This window comes from Oryx dammah, unplaced genomic scaffold, assembly GCF_014754425.2.
Source record: "Oryx dammah isolate SB20612 unplaced genomic scaffold, SCBI_Odam_1.1 HiC_scaffold_27, whole genome shotgun sequence".
NCBI classification, from domain to species: domain Eukaryota; kingdom Metazoa; phylum Chordata; class Mammalia; order Artiodactyla; family Bovidae; genus Oryx; species Oryx dammah.
In genome coordinates this window covers 23613915-23635445 of record NW_024070211.1, presented here as the reverse complement: position 1 = coordinate 23635445, position 21531 = coordinate 23613915, and the positions used below count along the sequence as shown (strand labels likewise).

Sequence of the window (21531 nt, the reverse complement as noted above, 5' to 3'; positions counted from 1 at the left end):
CTGAATTAACTAAACTGAAAGGCAGGGAAACTAGCCTTTTTTGAATAAAGGAAAATCAGATTGGCTTAGAAAATTTAAATTTCCATCCCCTTCTACAGTCTAGGGAAGGAATCCTGTCCATGATGATGGGGACCCTCAGATTGCTGACTCTGTCACCGGCAGACTTTTACCCAGGGGCAAAGGACAGGCGCACCTTCACCAGCCCCTAAATTAGAATAATGGCTCCACAAGCCGGGTGGCTGGGTCTTCCACCTGAGAAGACGTTTTCTTTCTGACTTGAGGAACCATGCCTGTTGCTATGTTTCCACTGTCAGCCTCAAAATTATCTTTTGTGACCTCTGTGCCACCCAGGAGGGTAAAAGCTATTTTACCCTGTGAGCCAGTGTGAGGGTAAAAGCTATTACAACCTCTGAGGAGCAGGAGGAGAGGATGGAGTCAGTCCAGGTAGGGTCCATGCAACATTAACTTCCAAATTAAAAAAAAAAATGTTCCAAACTCCTCACAGCCTTGAAATCTTGAAATACAAGGGCAAACGAACTTAAAAGAAAAACAGTTGGAGATAATGAAGCTGTTTTGCAATTCTGGTCCATGCTTCTTCCAGATTTATTTACTGAGGATTTTCTCAAACTAAGGTTTGAGCGACTTCCCTGGGGGTCCAGGAGTTAAGATTCTGAGCTCCCGATGCAGAGGGCCTGGGTTTGATCCCTGGTCAGGGAACTAGATGCCACATCCCACAACCAAGAGTTTGCATGCCACAACTAAGGCCGGCACAGCCAAATAAATAAATATGGGAAAAAATTAAAAAAAAAAAAACTACCATTTGAGAGACCACTGACCTCCTGCTTTCCTTCTGGGAGTCTGGGATTCCGGCACGTGTGAGGCAGAGGCTGCCTTCAGGAACATCCCCCAGTGACAGCCTGGGTAGCTTGAGCCTCTAACCAGCTTGGAGGTAGCCAGTGTGAGTATTTCACACGTGTGGGATAACTCCTGGCTGGGGGAATGGAACATCTCCTGAGAGTCTCTACAGGGCCAGGACTCCTGGAAGCTCACGCCTGGTTTCCTCTGGACTTCAGCCCATACCTTTCCCTTCATCACTTTTGCTTCCTGTCCTGCCCCTGAAATACATTGTGGCCGTGAGGATGACCACACGATGGCAGTCCTCCTCGTGAATCAAGGAACCTGGCGGTGGTTAGGGGGCCCCTTACACAGCGAGCAGGGCAAGGACTTTTATAAGTGAAAACATGTGACTGAAATGACTTGTAAGCGACCAAATATGGAAATGCTGAAAAGGCATGACTCAAAGACAGTTATAAGGTCTGTAAGGGACCCCCAAAGTGGAAGTTCTCAGTTTATACACAAAACCAGAATGTTAACTGCTGTATTTTTGTTGTCTCGCAGGGCCTAAAAATAGACTCTTTCATTTGTGTTACAAAATAAAGTGAAGAAGTGAGAAGTCGGAAGCCTGGGCAGGAAAGCATCTATTGCTCTGAAACTATTCTATTCAGGCAGGAAAAATTTCACTTTATTTACACACACACACATATACCAGGGGCTTCCTATGTGGCTCAGTGGTAAAGAATACACCTGCAATGCAGGAGACGCCAGAGATGCGGCTTTGGTCCTTGGGTCAGGAAGATCCCCTGGAGGAGGAAACGGCAACCCACTGGAGGATTCTTGCCCAGAGAACCCCATGGACAGAGGAGCACGGCGGGCTACAGTTCACAGGGCAGCAGAGAGTCAGACACAACTGAGCACGCATGCACATGCGCACTCAAAAGTCACAGTAAGCAAAGACATGCTTAGCTTCTGATGAGATTACAGCAATTAAGTGCAAAATAAATGGGAATGAAAATAATAATAGCCAACACACATGAAGTGCCTTCTCTGTGCCAGGTACCGTTCAAAGTGCTTTACATGTGAATTCATCTAATTCCCACACTTAGGAGGCTGGAGCCTTTATTATCTCCATTTTACTGATGACAAAACTACAACACTGGGAGACAAAAGTAACCTGCCCAAGGTCACATGGCTAGGATTCAAACTCAGGCATTCAAGATTCAGAATCTGTTCTAAACTATACTATAAAAGAAAATGATCTTAACAATGAAAATCCACTCCTAACGACACAGCAATAGATGCTTTCCTACGCAGGCTTCCGACATCTCACTTCTTCACTTTATTTTGTAACACAAATGAAAGTCTATTTTTAGGCACTGTAAGACAACAAAAACACAGCAGTTAACATTCTGGTTTTCTGTATAAACTGAAAACTTCCAGCTATACCAGGTTTCCTCCCAAGGATAACACTTAAAAATCAAGTTGCTTGTTTATTTAGCATTGTTTCTGTGAAACAGCTACTAAATATACAGCTTTCCTTCAAACCATCTTAATATGCTTAGAAATGTCTAAAAGAAAACAAAAAAATAAACAGCTAATGTTTATTAGGGGGAAATGTTTTTTTTGGGGGGGAGGAAAAAAGGAAGATGCTACCAAAAATATTTTAAAAGTTAGTCTTCTGTGATCTCTATTGCTTACCAGCCTAAGTGCAACATCCTAAAATATCTTAAAATATACGCAATCTCTCTCTGTTTGACTTAGGCCAGACAAAACAATTTCTTGCAGAAATCAACCTTGATCTTTAGGCCCCTGAAACAGTAGTATCAGCAGGCATCTCTCCAAACTCTATTTTTCAAAATTGAAGATAGCTAGCCCATAGCCTTAACTTACCGGTAAGACTTTTAGTAAGATTTTACTTTTAAAAAAATGCTATCTATCCTTTTCTAACCAACTGTCTAAATTTTTTGGTGCAACTCAAAGAAGTTCAGAAAGCAAACGTGTCCAGGGAATCATTTCCTATTGCCTCACAACATTTCAGTTCTGTCCTGAAAGTACAGTCTCATTTTCTGTTTCTCCGACCAGGAAAATGACTGCTGCAGTTAAATTCTGAAACGTAACACTGAGGTTATTACTTTTATTTTTACAGTTTCCTGACTAGAAAGACAGTCATACTCCACTGACTCAAGAATATCTTTTTTTTACTTTACCAGTGTATCGTTTTTCTGCGCTGCATGCTCAGATATTCTAGTTCCAACGTGCAACTGAAAACTAAAATTTAAAAATACTAAGGTTTCATGAAGAACGAAGCTTAAACAAAGGAATTTGTGTGTGTGTGTGTGCTTAGTCATCAGATGTGTCCAACTCGTTCCACCCCATGGACTGTAGCTCACCAAGCTCCTCTGTCCATGGGATTTCCCAGGCAATAATACTGGAGTGGGTTGCCATTTCCTCCTCAGGGGATCTTCCTGACCCAGGGGTTGAACCCGCATCTCCTGCATTGGCAGGCAGATTCTTTTATCACTGAGCCACCTGGGAAGCCCCAACAAAATACAAGTGAATGTACGTTAAAGAGCAGCACCATTCTCTGTTAACCCTTCAGGGCACAGTAATCCCTGAAGGTTTCTGATCAGACCCCTAAACTTGCTCCCCAAACCATTAGCAGTGACTCCAGGTCCCATGGAATTAAGCTGAATCCTCCATATTAGTTTATTACTCCTTGGGGGAATTCTCTGTACTTAGCACGGCCAGATATAGTTCAGATTTACTAGGAAAAAGATGGGTATATGTAAATGGCTCCAGGCAAATAGATCCCATAAACTGACCAAAAAAAAAAAGAGGACAAAGTATAAACAGTATTCTTTCCCAGTGCCTCTCCACAGACAAGCACGATGAATAATTCTCTTCTGCGTAAAGCAATGGCCCTCCAAGTGTGACCAGCAGCATCAGCATGGACATCACTGGGAAAGTGACAGAAAGGCAAACTCTGGGGCCCAGCCCCAGACTTACTGAACCAGGATCTTTGTGCTTTAACAAGATCCCTCTCCACGTGACCCTGATGCACATGCAAGCTCTGAGAACCACTATCTAGGCAAATCAGACAAACAAGTACATTAAGCCTAGACGAGGGTTTCTCCAACTCGGCATTAATGACATTTGGAGCTGGACAATCCTTTTCATGAGGGACTGTCCTGCGTGTTACAGGATGTTCAACATCCTCTACCCGCTAGATTCCAGGAGTAACCTCCCCCAGTTATGACAACCAAAATATCTCCAGATATTGCCAAACGTCCCTCCCCCAGGGGGCGGGGGGGAGGGCAAAAGGCAGAATCCTAGCATTTCACACTTGTTGCTGGAGTCGTCCACCACTGACACTGCCTCAACTCAGGTTCTCCAAACGTGTAGGACTAGGTGCACAGCAGAAAGAACTAGGGCCTCAGAGTCAGACCTGGGTTCAAATCTCATTCCCATCATTTACTGGCAATGTGACCTTGGGAATTAACAGTTACTTCAGTGCCCCTCACACCCCAGTTTTCTAAATGGCCAAATGCCCATTGCAATAAGACACCTACACTACAGGGTCCATAAGACTCCCAGTAGGACCCACAATAAAATGCACTGATCTCTCTGCAGTAAAACAAATGAATATTCATGCCACATGGGATAAAGATTACAAACACTCTCATCTATGGAGGTCAAGTTTTAGCACCAATGAGTTTTCAGGCCTAACTCACAAAAACAAACAAAAACACCTCTGACTTTTACAATACCTTGAAATTTGGAACTGTCGATAAGAGAAAGTGATTGAAACCATCTCATGGGGAGATGTGAGGACTGGATGCACTCACATACACTGGTCCAATTCTCTACTGAAAGAGGGAGGGGACTTTTAAAAGGTTAACTATTGCTATTTTTAAAGTCAGACAAGGCAATTTTTAAAGTTCAAATTCTGGGGGACTTCCCTGGTGGTCCAGTGGCTAAGACGCCACACTCCCAATACAGTGGGCCTGGGTTGGATCCCCGGTCAGGGAGCTAGATCCCACATGCCGCAACTAAAAAGAACTCACATGCTACAGGGGCTTTCCGGGCGGTGCAGTGGTAAAGAATCCGCCTGCCAATGCAGGAGAAGCAAGAGATGCAGGTTAGATCCCTAGGACGGGAAAATTCCTTGGAGGAGGAAATGGCAGCCCACTCCAATGTTCTTACGTGGACAATCCCAGGGACAAAGGGGCCAGGCGGCTACAGTGCATGGGGTCACAAAGAGTCGGACATGGCAGACTGACCAAGCACACACATGATGCAACTAAGACCCCTTCATGCCAAGTAAATGCATAAATATTTTGAAATAAAGAAGGATTTCAAGTACACATTCTGACGGTATCATTTGCTTGCTTTAAACTCTTTGATGGTCTCCCACTGCTCGCAAACTGAAGTCCAAATTTTAACAGTGGCACACAAGGAAGATCCTTCTATAACTGGACACTGGGCCTTCCAGCTCTCAGTACACTTTCTGCTCTGGGCATCTAGAAATAACCATGGTTCTGTACCGCCTGCGACTCCCTCCTGCGATTTCCCTCTGCCTGGACCAGGGTCACAGAGACCACTCCTTCCACTAGTGTTATCTCTTCCAGGAGGCTTTTCTTGAAACCCAGCACTCACCCAAGGACCCTCCTTCCCCTGTGTCTCCCCAGCACCCAGGGAGTGGAGAGCACAGGGCCATCTCTTCACCACACCATCCAGCCCTTTGGGAACATTAATTTCAGCGCTCGTGTTTTCTACCCACAGATCTAAGACAGGCCTGGCACACAGTAAGTGCCCAATAAATGCTTGTTTGATGATAAATGGTGGTCAGTGTTCTATTTCCTGGCTGGTTCTATCAGGTCGGGGGCCATAAAATCATGAATCAGAAGTTATATAAGGGCAAGTTCTGTGACTTTTGCTCCTTGTTCTGTCTAGGGCCTGGCACTCAATAAGGAGATTATTTCTAATCTATAAATGAGTGAATAAACAAACAATTGAAGAATATGACACACACTTATGACAATGTGAAAACAAACCACCATATCCAACAACAAAAAAAACTCATAGCCATGTGCTTTCATAAATCTCATAAAGTGCAGAACCTGCTTCAACGAGTGTTGTGCCTCCCATAAAGTTCCATGGGCCTGAAACACAAATTAGAAACCCAAGGCCCCAACCCCTCACCTGGTCCAGTCCTCTGCCAGGACCCTGCTGTGCCCCCATGAAAGTGTCTCCCAGAACACTTCAGTCCCAGAGCAGCTAAGTAATCACTTTCCATAAAACATTGATCAACACTGCTCCTGGCCAGTAATCGCAAATACTCAGCAACTTACCCAACACACATGAGTCATGACTAAAATATTTTACTGAACAAAGACAGCTAACTTGTATAAAGTGATGTCTCCATCTATGTTCATATCATGCAAATATCATTATTCTGTCCTTTGTCTTTTTTTTAAAACAGTTTCTTCTTCTCCTTGAGAAGGACATGAGACTTAGCAACTGAACAAGAACAATTTCTCCCCGTGGCTCAGGCACCCCGCAGTCTCCCACTCCTTCCTGGTGACACACCCACATCCACGTTTAACCAATCACTCTCCACCTCGCTGGCGGTCAGTTACTCGTAAATTGCCTGCTCACAACAAACTCACTCAAAAGCAAAACACAAAGGTCAAATAGGCGCTGGGGGTTTCGGGTTTCCTCTTCTCAATGGGAACAGGCCCTCAAAACTACAGACTTCAAAAACTAGACGACAAAAGGCTGTACTGTGCTTCCCACTTTAACAAAACAGCTGAACCTTCCTTCTTCCAGAAAGACTTTCCACTTTTGCAATACCACCGTTTAAGAACACTCACTGCAGCAAGGAAACACAGTTTCTCTCAAAAACATCAGTCATTTCCTCCAAATTCCCACAGTAAAGCCACTAACCTTTGAAACTTTTAAGGGCTTACAAAATGCTAAAGTTACAACACAAATAATCTCTCTCCCAACCAATCACAAAACCCTGGAAAGACCAGAGAGCTGGACTGGGGAATCTTGGGGTGCATTTCTGGCGTCACCAGTATCTCTGTGCCTTTCTTTCCACGAACCTCAGTTTCCTCTTGGGGAGAATGAGAAAATCGCATCTGATCAGTGTTTCCCAAAGTATGATGGGCAAGACGCCCTGTTAACAAGAGCTGACTTTAGGTGCACAGAGATGAACGTTTTAGACATCAATTTTTTATGGCAAGGGATAACTGGTTTTCCATTAACAGTGGAAATATCAAATTTCTTTAAAAATAAAAGCATTTTTATTATTCTTAGAGTCTTTTCTTAAGTGAGTCACTTTTGGGGGGAAAAAAAACAAACATTGTTTTGTAAATAACAATTCAGGTGGTTCTAACAGCTTTGGAAAAGTAACTGATCTGGAGACGTGGTGAGCGCCAAAGAGAGGTGTAAACCCCAGCGTAGGGCAGAAGAGTGCTGAAGCCCATGGAGGTTTGTTGAAAGAAAGGGTTCCCTGGCACCCGGTCCCGCGGGAACCGGAGGCCAGTCCTGGCTCCCAAAGAAGGCGGCTTGGAACGGACCGCGGAGAGGACGCTTCCAGCTCTGGGCAAAGGAGAGTTGAGGGGGGCGGGGGTCCCGGGCTCGAAGAGCATACCGTGGGGGGTCTCGGACCGGAGGGGCGCGGCGGGGATGAGGGTCTCGGGCTGGGGGAGCGCAGTGGCCGGGGGCTGGGACAGGTGTCCCGGACCGGGAGGTGCGAACCACGTACTGGCGTCTGGAACCAGAGAGGCGCGGCGGCGGGTCGAGACTGGAGGACCCCACAGGCGGGAACTCGAGGGAGGGGGTCCCGGCGACCAAGACGGGCTGGTGGGGGGCGACGGGCCGCGGGACCCGGGGACCGTGGACGCCCCCACGCGGAGAGGGCCAAGGCTGGCGACCCCCACGGCCCCCACACCCGGGCGCCGGTGGAATCCGGGCCGCCCTCGTCGCGCCTCGGCCCTGCCGCGCACCAGCCGCCGGCCCTACCTATCCTCGCTGGCCGTGATCACTCCGTCCTCCTTGGGGATAAGCAGTGCGGCCGTGACGGCGTCCTGGTGCCCCTCGATCTTGCTTAGCAGCACCGGGCGGCTGCTCTGCGGCCTGGAGTGAATCTCGGCCGCCATGTTCGAGCGGCGGTTGCGGTCTCCGCGACAGTCGGCCCATCAGCTGACTGCGGGCGGGCGGGGACCAGTTGGGTTTCGCTCCGGCTCCTTCGGCCGCGTGGGTGCCGCGCCGCCGTAAGCTCTCGAGTGCTTCCGCCGCCTACCGTATTGGCTGAGGAAGCCGCGCAGCTAAAAAATTACGTAGCCAGGAGAGGCCTGTAAATGGCTCGCCTGAGAAGTGGGAGAGGTTACAAAGTTCGAAAAGGAAACTCATGGATCCAGGAATGGATTGAGCAGTTGGCGGTGAAGAGGAATTGTCCCTCAAACTAGAACCTATCGAAAATAACAATACTATACTGTATCCATTCTAAGAAGCCTTTGTTTGGGCCACATCTCCATTCCAGACATGTTAAAGTGCGAAAAATAAGAATGCAATTTAGAATCTTTGAAAGGCACTCATTGAGTGGCGACTATATACCAAGCACGATCCTAAAATCTTTATTGGGTTCAGTCAGTTCAGTCGCTCAGTCGTGTAATGACTCTTTGCGACCCCATGGACTGCAACACGCAAGCCTTCCCGGTCCATCACCAACTCCCGGAGATTACTCAAACTCATGTATCCAGTCGGTGATGCCATCCAACCATCTCATCCTCTGTCGTCCCCTTCTCCTCCTGCCTTCAATCTTTCTCAACATCAGGGTGTTTTCCAACGCGGCAGCTCTTCGCATCAGGTGGCCAAAGTATTGGAGCTTCAGCTTCAGCGTCAGTCTTTCCAATGAATATTCATGATTGATTTCCCTTAGGATTTACTGGTTTGATCTTGCAGTTCAAGGGACTCTCAAGAGTCTCCTCCAACACCACAGTTTAAAAGCATTAATTCTTTGGCCTCAGCTTTCTTTATAGTCCAACTCTCACATCCATACATGACTACTGGAAAAACCATAGCTTTTTTACATGGGTTATCTTCATCCAGATAACAATTTAAGAGGTGAAGAGGTAAGTGCTCTCGCAGTCTCACTTTGGAAATGAGAAAACTGAACCATTGGGAAGTTGAATCACTTATTTAAGGTCACAAAGCTATGAAAAAGAGAAAACCAGCCCTTGACTTCTAGGAGTTGGCCTGGTACTGTCAGCCAGACTTGGGTGTTGCTAGGAGCTGGCTGGGTGCTCACAGCTAGTATCTGTGGAGCATAAATATTGCTGAACCAAATTTGGATCCGTTAGCCCCATGCACAGCAAAGCTACTGACACCACACTGTAGTGAAGGAAAGTCAGTGTTTATTTGCAGGGTGGCTTCCCTGATGGCCCAAACAGTGAAGAATCTACCTGCAACACAGGAGACCCAGGTTTGATCTCTGGGTAGGGAAGATTCCCCTGGAAAAGGGAATGGCTACTCACTCCAGTATTCTTGCCTGGAGAATTCCATGGACAGAGGAGCCTGGTAGGCTATAGTATGTGGGGGTCAAAAAACAAAAACAAAAAACATGACTAAGCAGCTGCCTAAGAGAAGCAAGGAGAACAGGCAGCTCATGCTCAAAAGAGCCAATTCCCAGAGTGGCTTTCAGGGAAGGTTTTAAAGGCAACATTTGAGGTAAGGGTTGCGACTCATGACTCTTCTGGTTGCTTGGTGGTGATTGGCTATGTTTAGAAATCTTAATCATCAACCTTCTGGTTCCCACTTGTTTAGGGTACATGTACTTTTGGTCAGCCTGTAGTCACCATTCTCCACCTGGGTGGCGGGGGTCTTAGTTTCTGCAAAACAACTCAAAGATACACATCAGATTGCTAGACTCTCCCTTGAGGAGGAACAAGGACTGTTATCACTGAATTATCCTTTAAGCTATTGTTACTTTTCTTGCTGACTGCTTTTCCTTTGTTTCTGTGTTCCCTCACTCCCCTAATTAGTAACTACTCTTTGGAACTCAGGAAAGGTCAGTGACTTGAGCCTTTTTCTATAAACAAAAAACTGTGATCCCCCCGTTTTCTTTAATACTCCTCTCTCCAACTATATTAGTAGATCATTTGTTAGACTATTTCTCTAAATTAATGAAATACTGCAAAAATAACAGTTCCTTGTGCTTTGAATTTATTTGAATGATAGTCCATGAATTTTCAGTATTTCACATGCAGTGTAACACAAAGCCCAACCATCATCCCCTCTCACCTCTTCTGAGAGAACTTGCTTCACCCAGAAATACACCAGCTTGTTTTGCCATATGTGTCATATCCCTCTTTCCTTTTCTCCCTCCCCATCAGTTCAGTTCATTTGCTCAGTTGTGTTCCGAGCCTTTGCAACCCCATGAATCGCAGCACGCCAGGCCTCCCTGTCCATCACCAACTCCCGGAGTTCACTCAGACTCACGTCCATCGAGTCAGTGATGCCATCCAGCCATCTCATCCTGGGTCGTCTCCTTCTCCTCCTGCCCCCAATCCCTCCCAGCATCAGAGTCTTTTCCAATGAGTCAACTCTTCGCATGAGGTGGCCAAAGTACTGGAGTTCCAGCTTCAGCATCATTCCCTCCAAAGAAATCCTAGGGCTGATTTCCTTCAGAATGGACTGGTTGGATCTCCTTGCAGTCCAAGGGACTCTCAAGAGTATTTTCCAACACCACAGTTCAAAAGCATCAATTCTTCGGCGCTCAGCTTTCTTCACCGTCCAACTCTCACATCCATACATGACCCTTTTACAAACGGGAATGAACCATTCAGATTATTCTTCTTGATAGGTTAAGCTAAGAGATCTGAACTGAGTTGTATGACCTGTGAAAGAAAAATGAGAGCTGGACAGTAGTTAATACATTCTATTTAGGAACTATTTAGGAACTATTCCCCTAAAGATAAGGGGAAAGAGACACCAGCATAGAACTGGGCTGTTTCCAATACATCATGGACAAGTGGCAATTTTTGAACTATGGTGTTGGATAAGACTCTTGAGGGTCCCTTGGACTGCAAAGAGATCAAACCAGTCAATCCTAAAGGAAATCAGTCCTGAATATACATTGGAAGGACTGCTGCTGAAGCTCCAATACTTTGGCCACCTGATGCGAAGAACTGACTCTTTGGAAAAGACCCTGATGCTGGGAAACGTTGAAGGCAGGAAGAGAAGAGAACAGAGGCTGAGATACTTGGATGGCATCACCGACGCAATGGACATGACTTTGAGCAAGCTCCAGGCATTGGTGATGGACAGGGAAACCTGCCCTGCTGCAGTCCATGGGGTCGCAAAGAGTTGGATATAACTGAGAGACTGAACTGAACTGAAGTGGGGATTTAAAACCAAGGAGAAGGTAGAGGTCAGTGGCTAGAAAAGTACTAGGAGGAAACATTAGGGGTACTAAGCGATTCTGCCTAAACTAAACTGACAAAATTCTTACAAAAGGCAGGCAAGGGTGATCAGACATAACGAGGATAGTAAGGTTTATGAATTTGATAAGATATCAAGGATTTTCAGACATTAGGTTGGGGGAGCCTCTCTAAACTGATTTAACTTTATTGCTGAAACTGTGATGCAGGCCTGTCAACGGGGCAGACTGGAGTCTGAGGTGGAAGCCTTGTTGAGAAGAGGGCTTAGAGAAGCCAGACTGAAGTTTGGTCAAGGAGAATCTTTGCCAGACCCTAACACTAGAGATTCTTGAGATAAGTCATAGCATGCTTTGGGATGGTTTTGGTCACCAACTCCTGTACATTGTTATGAACCAGTTTTCAGGGAGGTGAATGTAGATGAGATGTGTCCAGGAAGAAAGGAAGGAAGAAGACTGATTACAGTAGAGGCTGACTAAAATAACCTGGGAGAGGGGTAGGCTAGCCATCAGGTAGCTCCTATGGAAATAAACTGAAAAAAGACTTGCCACCTGGACAAAAGAGGGTATTTGTGGAAACAGGAACAACTGAAGACATAGCAGTCCACCCTGGGTGACTATGGGGGATGCCATTAATAAGTAGAGAGATCACAGAAAGACGTGCTCTTTCAATATCTACATGTTTTGTGGGCAGTTCAAAACTTGAGGATTCAGACAGTCTTCTTTCGTGACTTAATATTAAGTTTAAAAAATAAATTAACAGTTTGGTAAGAAAGCAATATTCATTGGAAGGACTGATGCTGAAACTGAAGCTTCAATACTTTGGCCACCTTATGTGAAGAACCGACTCATTGAAAAAGACCCTGATGCTGGGAAAGATCGAAGGCAGGAGGAGAAGGGGACGACAGAGGATGAGATGGTTGGATGGCATTTCCTACTCGATGGACATGATTTTAGCAAACTCCAAGAGATGGTGAAGGCCTGGGAAGCCTGATGTGCTGCAGTCCATAAGTGGGCAAAGAGTTGGATCCGACTGAGTGACTGAACAACAAAGAAAGCGATATGATGATATTGCTAAAGAGTGAAAGATAAAGAAAAAAAATGACATAAATCCACTGTTCCCATTTTGACCTATTTTTCCCACCCTCCTCCCCCTTTTGCTGTAAAACAGTTTGTACTTAGATTGTTTTTAAATAAAAATGTTTATTTTGGATTCAATAATCTCTTAGTCTAGGGCTCCTAAAAGGAAGTATTCTGGAGACATGCCAGGTAAATATTTGTCTATAAACAGCTGCTAGATTCATGGTCTTGAACTCTTTAAGACTACACCTTGATAAGAATTTTCTTTTTAAGAATTTAAGTGTTTTCTTTAAACACTTGTCTTACTTTAATTAGGACAGAAGGAACAAAAGCAACTGACAAGATGTAGCAACTTCTTCCAGAAATTTCTGGATCCCAAAGCCCATGAAGCTCTGTACACCCAAGAGTAATTAATGCCCAAGTAGGGAAAAAAAAGTCAAATTACCAGAGATCAAAGTGCCAACATCTGTTGGATCATCGAAAAAGCAAGAGAATTCTGGAAAAACATCTACTTCTGCTTCACTGATAACGCTAAAGCCTTTGACTGTGTGGATCACAAAAAACTTTGGAAAATTCTTAGAGAGATGGGAATACCAGACCACCTGACTTGCCTCCTGAGAAATCTGTACGCACGTCAACAAGCAACAGTTAGAACTGGACATGGAACAATGGTCTGGTTCCAAATTGGGAAAGAAGTACGTCAAGGCTGGATATTGTCACCCTGCTTATTCAACTTACACGGAGAGCACATCATTTAAAATGCCAGGCTGGATGAAGCACAAGCTAGAATCAAGATTGCAGGAAGAAATATCAATAACCTCAGATATGCAGATGACACCACCCTAATGCCAGGAAGCGAAGAGGAACTAAAGAGCCTCTTGATGAAACTGAAAGAGGAGAGCAAAAAAACCGCTTAAAACTCAACATTCTAGCTCGCGTCAGCACATATGCTAAAACTGGGACGATACAGAGGTTAGCATGGCCCCTGCGCAAGGATGATACACAAATTCGTGAAGCATTCCATATTAAAAGAAAAAAACCTCAACATTAAAAAAACAGATCATGGCATCCTGTCCCATCACTTCATGGCAAACAAATGGGGAAAAAATGAAAACAGTGGCAGATTTTCTTTTTCTTGGGCTCCAAAATCACTGTGGATAGTGACTACACACCCATTAAATGAAAAGACGCTTGCTCCTTGGAAGAAAAGCTATGACCAACTAGACAGCATATTAAAAAGCAGAGACGTTAATCTGCCGACAAACGTCCGTCTAGCTAAAGCTATAGTTTTTCCAGTAGTCATGTATGGATGTGAGAGTTGGACCAGAAAGAAGACTGGACGTTGAAGAATTGATGCTTTTGAACTGTGGTGTTGGAAAAAAGTCTTGAGAGTCCCTTGGACAGCAAGGAGATTCAACTAGTCAATCTTACAAAAAAATCAACCCTGAATATTCACTGGAACGACTGATGCTGAAATTGAAGCTCCAATACTTTGGTCACCTGATGCAAAGAACTGACTCATTGGAAAAGACCCTGATGCTGGGAAAGATTGAAGGCAGGAGGAGAAGGTGACGACTGAGGATGAGGCAGAGCTACTGGACTGAACTGAGGGGAAAAAAGAAAAAAAACAAAACAAAACCAAAAACCAACGTTTGCGCATGCCCACTAAAACACCCCCACTGGCCGCCACCCACCGGGCTCTGGCAGCCCCCGCCTCTCCCGGTTTCCGGGGGAACTGTGTTACTGAGACACTGCTCCGGCTCTCCTTTTTCCGCCCTCCATTGCTTTCTCCGGTGCAATGGCATCCGGCCTGATAAAGCTGCTGCTGCGAGGTCCCAATTGCCTCCTGGCAACGGCCGGCCCCACTCTCGCTCCGCCGGTTCGGGGAGTGAAGAAGGGATTCCGCGCCGCTTTCCGGTTCCAGAAGGAGTTAGAGCGGTGGCGCCTGCTCCGGTGCCCGCCGCCGCCGGTGCGCCGGTAGGAGCCACCGGGGGAAGAGGTTAGGGGTGGCGGTCCTGGAGCCGGGGCGCGCTCCCCTGCGGCTTCGGCCGGGTGGCGGGTAGGGATGCTCATTGCTCGTTTGCTCCTGGCTTGACCCTAGTTGTGCGATAGAGACACCCACGGGTCGTGGACGCGTGGTGGAGCCAAAGGGAATGCATTTCTGCTGAGGAGCTGGGCGCATGGCTGCCCCCGACGCTCTTGGAACTCCCATTTGGAATCCTGTACACTGAGACTTGTGAGAAATAAGGCCAGCTGGAGGGTAACCTATACCCGGGCTTGCGTGTTTTAGCCCCTGCTTTGTATTGCTGCTTCAGAATTCCTTGGGTGTGGACAAGAAGGAGGAAAACACAAAACAGTATTGCGATATAGGGCAAGGATAAAAGTACACAATGACAAGTCCACTGTCCAGAGGAAAGGGAAAACAGCTTGGCTTTAGGTTTTTGCCATAATTAATCTTGTTCTCCTAGAGGAAAGTCTGGTAGGAAGACCCTCAGGTCTTTATATAACTCCAGAAAATATCCCCTTATACGTGAGGTTTTGCATTTTTAAAAATAATGTTTCTTTGACCTGTGTCGTGGTCGTACAACTAGACGCACCTCACTCTTTGATGGCCTCATTTGACGGGTGTTTGAGTTACTGTTGCTGTTAAAACCGATGTAACACGGAATAGCTTTGAAGTTATTGCCCCTTTGGAAATTTAGTATGAAAATTGATAGCTATTTTAATATTGCCCTTCCCCCCCCCACCAAAAGCCGATCTAGTTTATACACCTGGTAAGAATATATATGTTCATAGTTCTATATTTTTTCAACACAGAATATTAAGTTTTTTCCTAAAAACAATAGTAAAATAGTGTTCCTTCTTAATCTACATTTGGTTATAGTGAGGTTAGTCATTTTAGGCTTTTATAGTTGTTAGAAACTTTATGTATTATATAGATTATATATATCTTAATGACTTACAACCCAGATCTTTATGCTTTGCAGCCCTTTTTTACTTGAGAGTTTTATTTTTGGTTTATTGTCTTTAGTTTTTAAAAGACCTTTTAGTCGTTCTTGAGAATGATTGTGAAGTTTTAACCTACTTACAATATTGATACTAGATTTTATTGCTAATTTTCAATGAATGCTTCCAAATCTTAAAACAATAAAATACAAGATAAATATAATGTACTTAGTGTTTATGACTTGAACATATGAAATTATAATTTGTGTTTCATGTGTGAGTATAAAGCATAGTTCCATGGTTATAACAATAGAACCTAAAAGTGAGGATAAGGTCTTAGTCTCTGTTGGTGAACTGCTTTGATGTGGCAGTTGACTCAGAGGGACAGTTAATCCAGCAAAGAACCACAAGTAATCATCTGAAGTAAGTTTTAATTTTTAGAAAATCAGATTCTGGAATTAAAATGAAGCTCACTCTTTTAAAATTTTCTTTATATAATTAAATAAAATGGCATCACAATGAGAAATGTTTGCATCACAGCAACATCTTGTTCTCTTTATTATCTCTTACTGTCTTGTGTTTTACATTTTCAGTTCGGAGAAGCCCAACTGGGATTACCATGCTGAAATACAAGCATTTGGCCCTCGGTTACAGGAAACTTTTTCATTAGATCTTCTCAAAACTGCATTTGTTAATAGTTGCTATATTAAAAGTGAGGAGGCCAAACGCCAAAAACTTGGAATAGAGAAAGAAGCTGTTCTTCTGAACCTCAAAGATAATCAAGAACTATCTGAGCAAGGGACATCTTTTTCACAGACATGCCTCACGCAATTTTTTGAGGACGCGTTCCCAGACTTGCCCACTGAAGGCGTTAAAAGTCTGGTTGACTATCTCACCGGTGAGGAAGTTGTGTGTCACGTGGCTAGAAATTTGGCAGTGGAGCAGTTGACGTTGAGTGCGGACTTCCCTGTCCCCCCAGCTGTGTTACGGCAGACTTTCTTTGCAGTGATTGGAGCCCTGCTACAGAGCAGCGGACCCGAGAGGACTGCACTCTTCATCAGGGTAGGTGATTGTTAGTTGCACATGCTGCAATATGCTTGAGGTAGAAAGAAAAATTTCTTTTTGTACTTTACTTCTTTGCGCTGTGACTTTGGCAGGTTACATGTGAATTTTTCTCCTGATCCAAACTGAGAAAGACCTAAAGGGTTTTATCAGTTCAGTTCAGTCACTCAGTTGTGTCCGACTCTTTGCGACTCCATGGACTGCAGCACGCCAGGCCTCCCTATCCATCACCAACTCCTGGAGTTTACTCAAACTCACGTCCATTGAAATGGTGATGCTATCCAGCCATCTCCTCCTCTGTCGTCCCCTTCTCCCGCCTTCAATCTTTCCCAGCATCAGGGTCTTTTCCAAGGAGTCAATTCTTCGCATCACGTTTCATCATCAGTCCTTCCAATGAGCACCCAGGACTGATCTCCTTCAGAATGGACTGGTTGGGTCTCCTTGCAGTCCAAGGGACTCTCAAGAGTCTTCTCCAACACCACAGTTCAAAAGCATCTTTCTTTGGTGCTCAGCTTTGTTTATAGTCCAACTCTAACATCCGTACATGACCACTGGAAAAACGATAGCCTTGACTAGATGGACCTTTGTTGGCAAAGTAATGTCTCTGCTTTTTAATATTCTGTCTAGGCTGGTCATAACTTTTCTTCCAAGGAGTAAGCATCTTTTAATTTCATGGGTGCAGTCACCATCTGCAGTGATTTTGGAGCCCCCCAAAATAGTCTGTCACTGTTTCCACTGTCTCCCTATCTATTTGCTATGAAGTGATGGGACCAGATGCCATGATCTTCGTTTTCTGAATGTTGAGCTTTAAGCCAACTTTTTCACTCTCCTCTTTCACTTTCATCAAGAGGCTCTTTAGTCCTCTTTGCTTTCTGGCATTAGGGTAGTGTCATCTGCATATCTGAGGTTATTGATATTTCTCCCTGCAGTCTTGATTCTAGCTTGTGCTTCATCCAGCCCAGCATTTCACATGATGTACTCTGCATGTAAATTAAATTAGCAGGGTGACAATATACAGCCTTGACATACTCCTTTTCCTATTTGGAACTAGTCTGTTGTTCTATGTCCAGTTCTAATTATTGCTTCCTGACCTGCATACAGATTTCTCAGGAGACAGGTCAGGTGGTCTAGTATTCCCATCTCCTTAAGAATTTTCCAGAGTTTGTTGTGATCCACACAATCAAAGGCTTTGGCATAGTCAATAAAGCAGAAGTAGATGTTTTTCTGGAACTCTCTTGCTTTTTCAATGATCCAACAGGTGTTGGCAATTTGATCTCTGGTTCCTCTGCCTTTTCTTAAAAAAAGCTTTTTATGATAGTATCTTAATTATTTTTATGGTAGTATCTTAAATATTCTTGAATAATTAGAGGTGAATTAAATATTAAATTTAGTGTTTACCTCATGGCAGGACTGCAGGCCATGTTTTTAGCTTTACATCCTAAGGGACAAGGGTAGTGCCTGCACAGTAGAGGCTCAGGTGTTTAGTGAGTGAATGAGTCCAAAGGACAACGCTGGAGGGCCTAGTGTGGCTTGGCAGCTCCTTGCTAAAGTACCAGCTGCTGTTCTGCTCTTCCAGGTGATACAGTCTTGGATTTCTGAGTCCCTATTATGGGCTTTGCTGGTGGCACAGACGGTAAAGAATCCCCCTGCAATGCAGGAGACCCAGGTTCAATCCCTGGATCAGCATGGCTACCCACTCCAGTATTCTTGGTTGGAACATCCCATGGACAGAGGAGCCTGGTGGGATACAGTCCATGGGTTGCAAAGAGTCAGACACAACTGAGCGAGTAACACTCTCATTATGTACACCAAATTCATTGTTAGCCAGTAGCTTGCCTAATTAAAATACTTAAGTAATTGGTATGATTTAACTCCACTGTCCTTTTACAAGTTGTCAATTGGGAGAAATTTTATTCTTTGCTTTTGGATGAAAACATGAGTTTTGGTCTTTCTTACAAATGGATAGTCCAGGCAGTCACTTCAAGTCACAAAAAAATTCCTTTCAATGAACACCCAGGACTGATCTCCTTTAGGATGGACTGGTTGGATCTTCTTGCAGTCCAAGGGACTCTCAAGAGTCTCTTCCAACACCACAGTTCAAAAGCATCAATTCTTTGGTGCTCAGCTTTCTTTATAGTCCAACTCTGACATCCATACATGACTACTGGAAAAACCAGTACTGTGCCTGCACAGTAGAGGCCAGAGTACTGGAGTGGGGTGCCGCTGCCTTCTCCTAGAGGGCTTCAAAGGGTCCCCTGGCCTCTGAATGAGGCAGTGGACATTCAGTCAACTGGCAGTCAACAGACACTCCCGCTTAAGGCAACAGTCTGGCAGAAATTACCTGCAGTAATGGGGCCAAAGTCTGCACCTGATGTCAGGGGTTTAAAAATCCTTAAGACCTGAGGTGGGATTCACAGCAGGGATGTCATTTTGAAAGGAACCCTATCCAGAAAACTAGAAGCTGACAGCCAACACCCACATGAAGGTACATAGTTGTAAGGCTCCAGCTGGGAACAAAATGCTCACTAGTGTCTGTTTTAAACAGTGAGCAGACTCAGAAAGCACTAAACTAGGTTTTAGCCATCAAGTCAAGTAAACACCTTCTACTTTCCTTTCCTTCTATTTCCCTCAGCTCCATCTCCAGAGGTGTCAGTTAAAAACCTGCTTCCATAAGACAGACAGACAGATAAGTCCTGGCTGGGAAGTTGGAAGGGAGACCTTAACTCTGAATGAAGTCTGAGTGCTGGTTAATGCAAGTATCCTTCTTGATCAAAATGATGAGATTAACTTAAGAGTCGAAACTAAATACATAGATTCCAACAGTAAGGGAAACTGGTTTAAAATACCTAATTTCAAAGTCCTGAATCTAGACAGGGTAGTCATGAGACCATTTTGGAAATGCTTGTTTACAATATTTTAGTGCCTCTGCTGACAGTTCCAATTATAGACCCTCATAGAGACAGATAATTCAAATATCTTACTTCTCAGTCAAGAGCTGTGACATCTCCCATAGTAGAACTGTGTTGGTGGTATAGTGTGAGCACGGCCACTCTCCATAGTGGAACTGACTGGTTTGAATGGTCTTACTTCATTCATTTGCTCACCTAATATTTATTGTTTCCTGTGTGCCAGGCACTGTGCCAAGCACTGGAACCAGAGTTTAATGGGATTCAATCTTTGCTCACAGCTCATAGGCAGAGAGAGTGGAATGTGGACAGTGCCCTCAGGTATTGTAAGGTGTAGAGGGAGCTCAGGGGAGGCGACTACTAATTCCAGCAGGGTTAGGGAAGTTTTACAGAAGTGACATTTGCCCCAAGAAGGTCATTCCAGGAAGAAACCTTGAGGAGCATATTCCCTTTGCTGTACAACATACCTTGGTACTTTATTTATTTTATATTGAGTTGCCCGAAAAGTTTCTTTAGGTTATTTTATCACATCTGATGGAAAAACCCAAATGAACTTTTTTGGTCAACCCAATACATACTACCTCATACCTCTTAATCGCATTAAATTTTAAAATTTCTGTTAAAAGTGAACTTTGAATTATGGTCCTTATTTTCCTTATACTAACTTAAATGTATAAATTATGTTTTTATATGCAGGACTTCTTAATTACTCAAATGACGGGAAAAGAACTCTTTGAGATTTGGAAGATAATAAATCCCATGGGGCTACTGGTACAAGAACTGAAGAAAAGGAATATTTCAGTTCCTGAATCTAGACTCACTAGGCAATCTGGAAGCACCACAGCTTTGCCTGTGTATTTTGTTGGCTTATACTGGTTAGTAAAATTTTAATCTTCATAATATTGGTCAGAAGTCTTAAAAACTGATTTTTCACAATTCTTTAATAAACCTTGAATTGCATTAAAGGATTTTTTGAAAACCTCACTCCCTTGGTGATCTAGTCACTAACTACTTCCTTTCCTGCTGGTCATCCTTAGGGGAAAGTAGATAATCTGTGGTCTGCTAATAGTAGCTTTTGTTAACCAGCCTTTTACTATAGAAATCTCATAAAGTATCCTGCTAATCTAAATATTTCTTTTTAAAAAATTTGACTTATAATAGAGATTTAACCCCAGCCCACACTTGTAACAGCTTCAATTGAGCCTAGAACTGAAAAGAAACTGAACGTTGTCCATCAAAATAAGTCAGTCCATGCTGAGAACTTTTAGGTTTTTTAGTAACAGTCGATCTACCCCGGGTTGATTTCAGGTGGATAGAAGTGTTAAGTGTAAACTGTGAATATTTACTATGACTTTTAAAGTTTAGGTAAATATTTTTCTAATTTTATATGATGTAGGACTTCGTAGGTATACAAGCAGTGGAAGACATTGCAAAGGAGAAAATTGATGGTGTTGTAAGATGTTTCATCTTTAGTTTTAATTGAAGTGCAAAGCAAAATGAGATGCTCTTGCTTATCAGATTGGCAAGCCTTAAACACATCCTCCATCAGCAGTTCATACGCTGCTGGTAGAAAGAAAAGAAAAGGCACAATATTTCCGATAGTTTTGGTGAATATTTCTGCCAAAATTAGACCGGGGAAACTGATCTGTGTGCTTTGTTTCATGATGCACCATGTAATTTCAGGCTATTGTTGGGGTTTTTTTCCTAGTGATAAAAAGCTGATTGCAGAAGGCCCTGGGGAGACAGTACTGGTTGCAGAAGAAGAAGCTGCTCGAGTGGCACTTAGGAAACTCTACGGGTTCACTGAGAATCGCCAGCCTTGGGACTACTCTAGGCCCAAAGAGCCTGTGAGAGCAGAAAAGACCATCACCGCCAGTTAGCCAGCCAGAGACGTGCAGCCTGAAACATGAGCAAAACAGCGAGACGAACGAATGTCAAAAGATGATCCAAGCTGGACATTTTTTAAATTGTAAAGAAATATGTCTTGTTCCTCATACTGAGTTCCTAAAATTGAACAAGTGTTTATCAGGTCACTTCTTTTATTTTCTTTTTATTCATTTTTGTTCTGTCAAAAATCTTTTGATCTTTTAGTATTTTCCTGAGAAATTTTAACTCAAATTCTTGATCTTATTATTGTATTTAACTTGTACAGTTAGGTGTATTTTATTCCCTTCTGACTTTGAGGTATCATAATTTGAATGTATATTTTACATGAAGTTTCTGTAATGCCAATTTAAAAAAGTTATTCTTCATGTA

The 21531-nt window shown here is 43.9% G+C and overlaps 2 protein-coding genes and 1 pseudogene across 2 annotated transcripts in view; 2 read left to right on the top strand and 1 right to left on the bottom strand.

The window, feature by feature from the left end:
• WDFY1 (WD repeat and FYVE domain containing 1) overlaps positions 1 to 8100 on the bottom strand; it is a 53988-nt gene extending 45888 nt beyond the window's left edge. Inside the window, exon 1 of the mRNA XM_040228480.1 lies at positions 7867 to 8100. Coding sequence (XP_040084414.1) covers positions 7867 to 8003 — 137 coding nt within the window. The 5' untranslated portion in view covers positions 8004 to 8100. The remainder of the gene's footprint in view (positions 1 to 7866) is intronic.
• A 5196-nt stretch (positions 8101 to 13296) lies between these two features.
• On the top strand, positions 13297 to 13391 carry LOC120855284 (annotated as a pseudogene).
• A 722-nt stretch (positions 13392 to 14113) lies between these two features.
• Positions 14114 to 21531, top strand: MRPL44 (mitochondrial ribosomal protein L44). The gene is made up of 4 exons (XM_040228479.1): positions 14114 to 14338; positions 15901 to 16369; positions 19972 to 20150; positions 20984 to 21531. Exons 1-4 carry the CDS (start codon positions 14160 to 14162, stop codon positions 21153 to 21155), a joined length of 999 nt encoding a protein of 332 aa, XP_040084413.1. The 5' UTR covers positions 14114 to 14159; the 3' UTR covers positions 21156 to 21531.

What these genes read in the sequence shown, in the direction of transcription:
- MRPL44 (XM_040228479.1), top strand. Translation starts at nt 14,160, where the DNA reads ATGGCATCCGGCCTGATAAAGCTGCTGCTGCGAGGTCCCAATTGCCTC. An exon ending in CCGCCGCCGCCGGTGCGCCG is followed by an intron (nt 14,339 to 15,900) that starts GTAGGAGCCACC and finishes TTACATTTTCAG; the next exon opens with TTCGGAGAAGCCCAACTGGG. An exon ending in TATTTTGTTGGCTTATACTG is followed by an intron (nt 20,151 to 20,983) that starts GTTAGTAAAATT and finishes TTTTTTTCCTAG; the next exon opens with TGATAAAAAGCTGATTGCAG.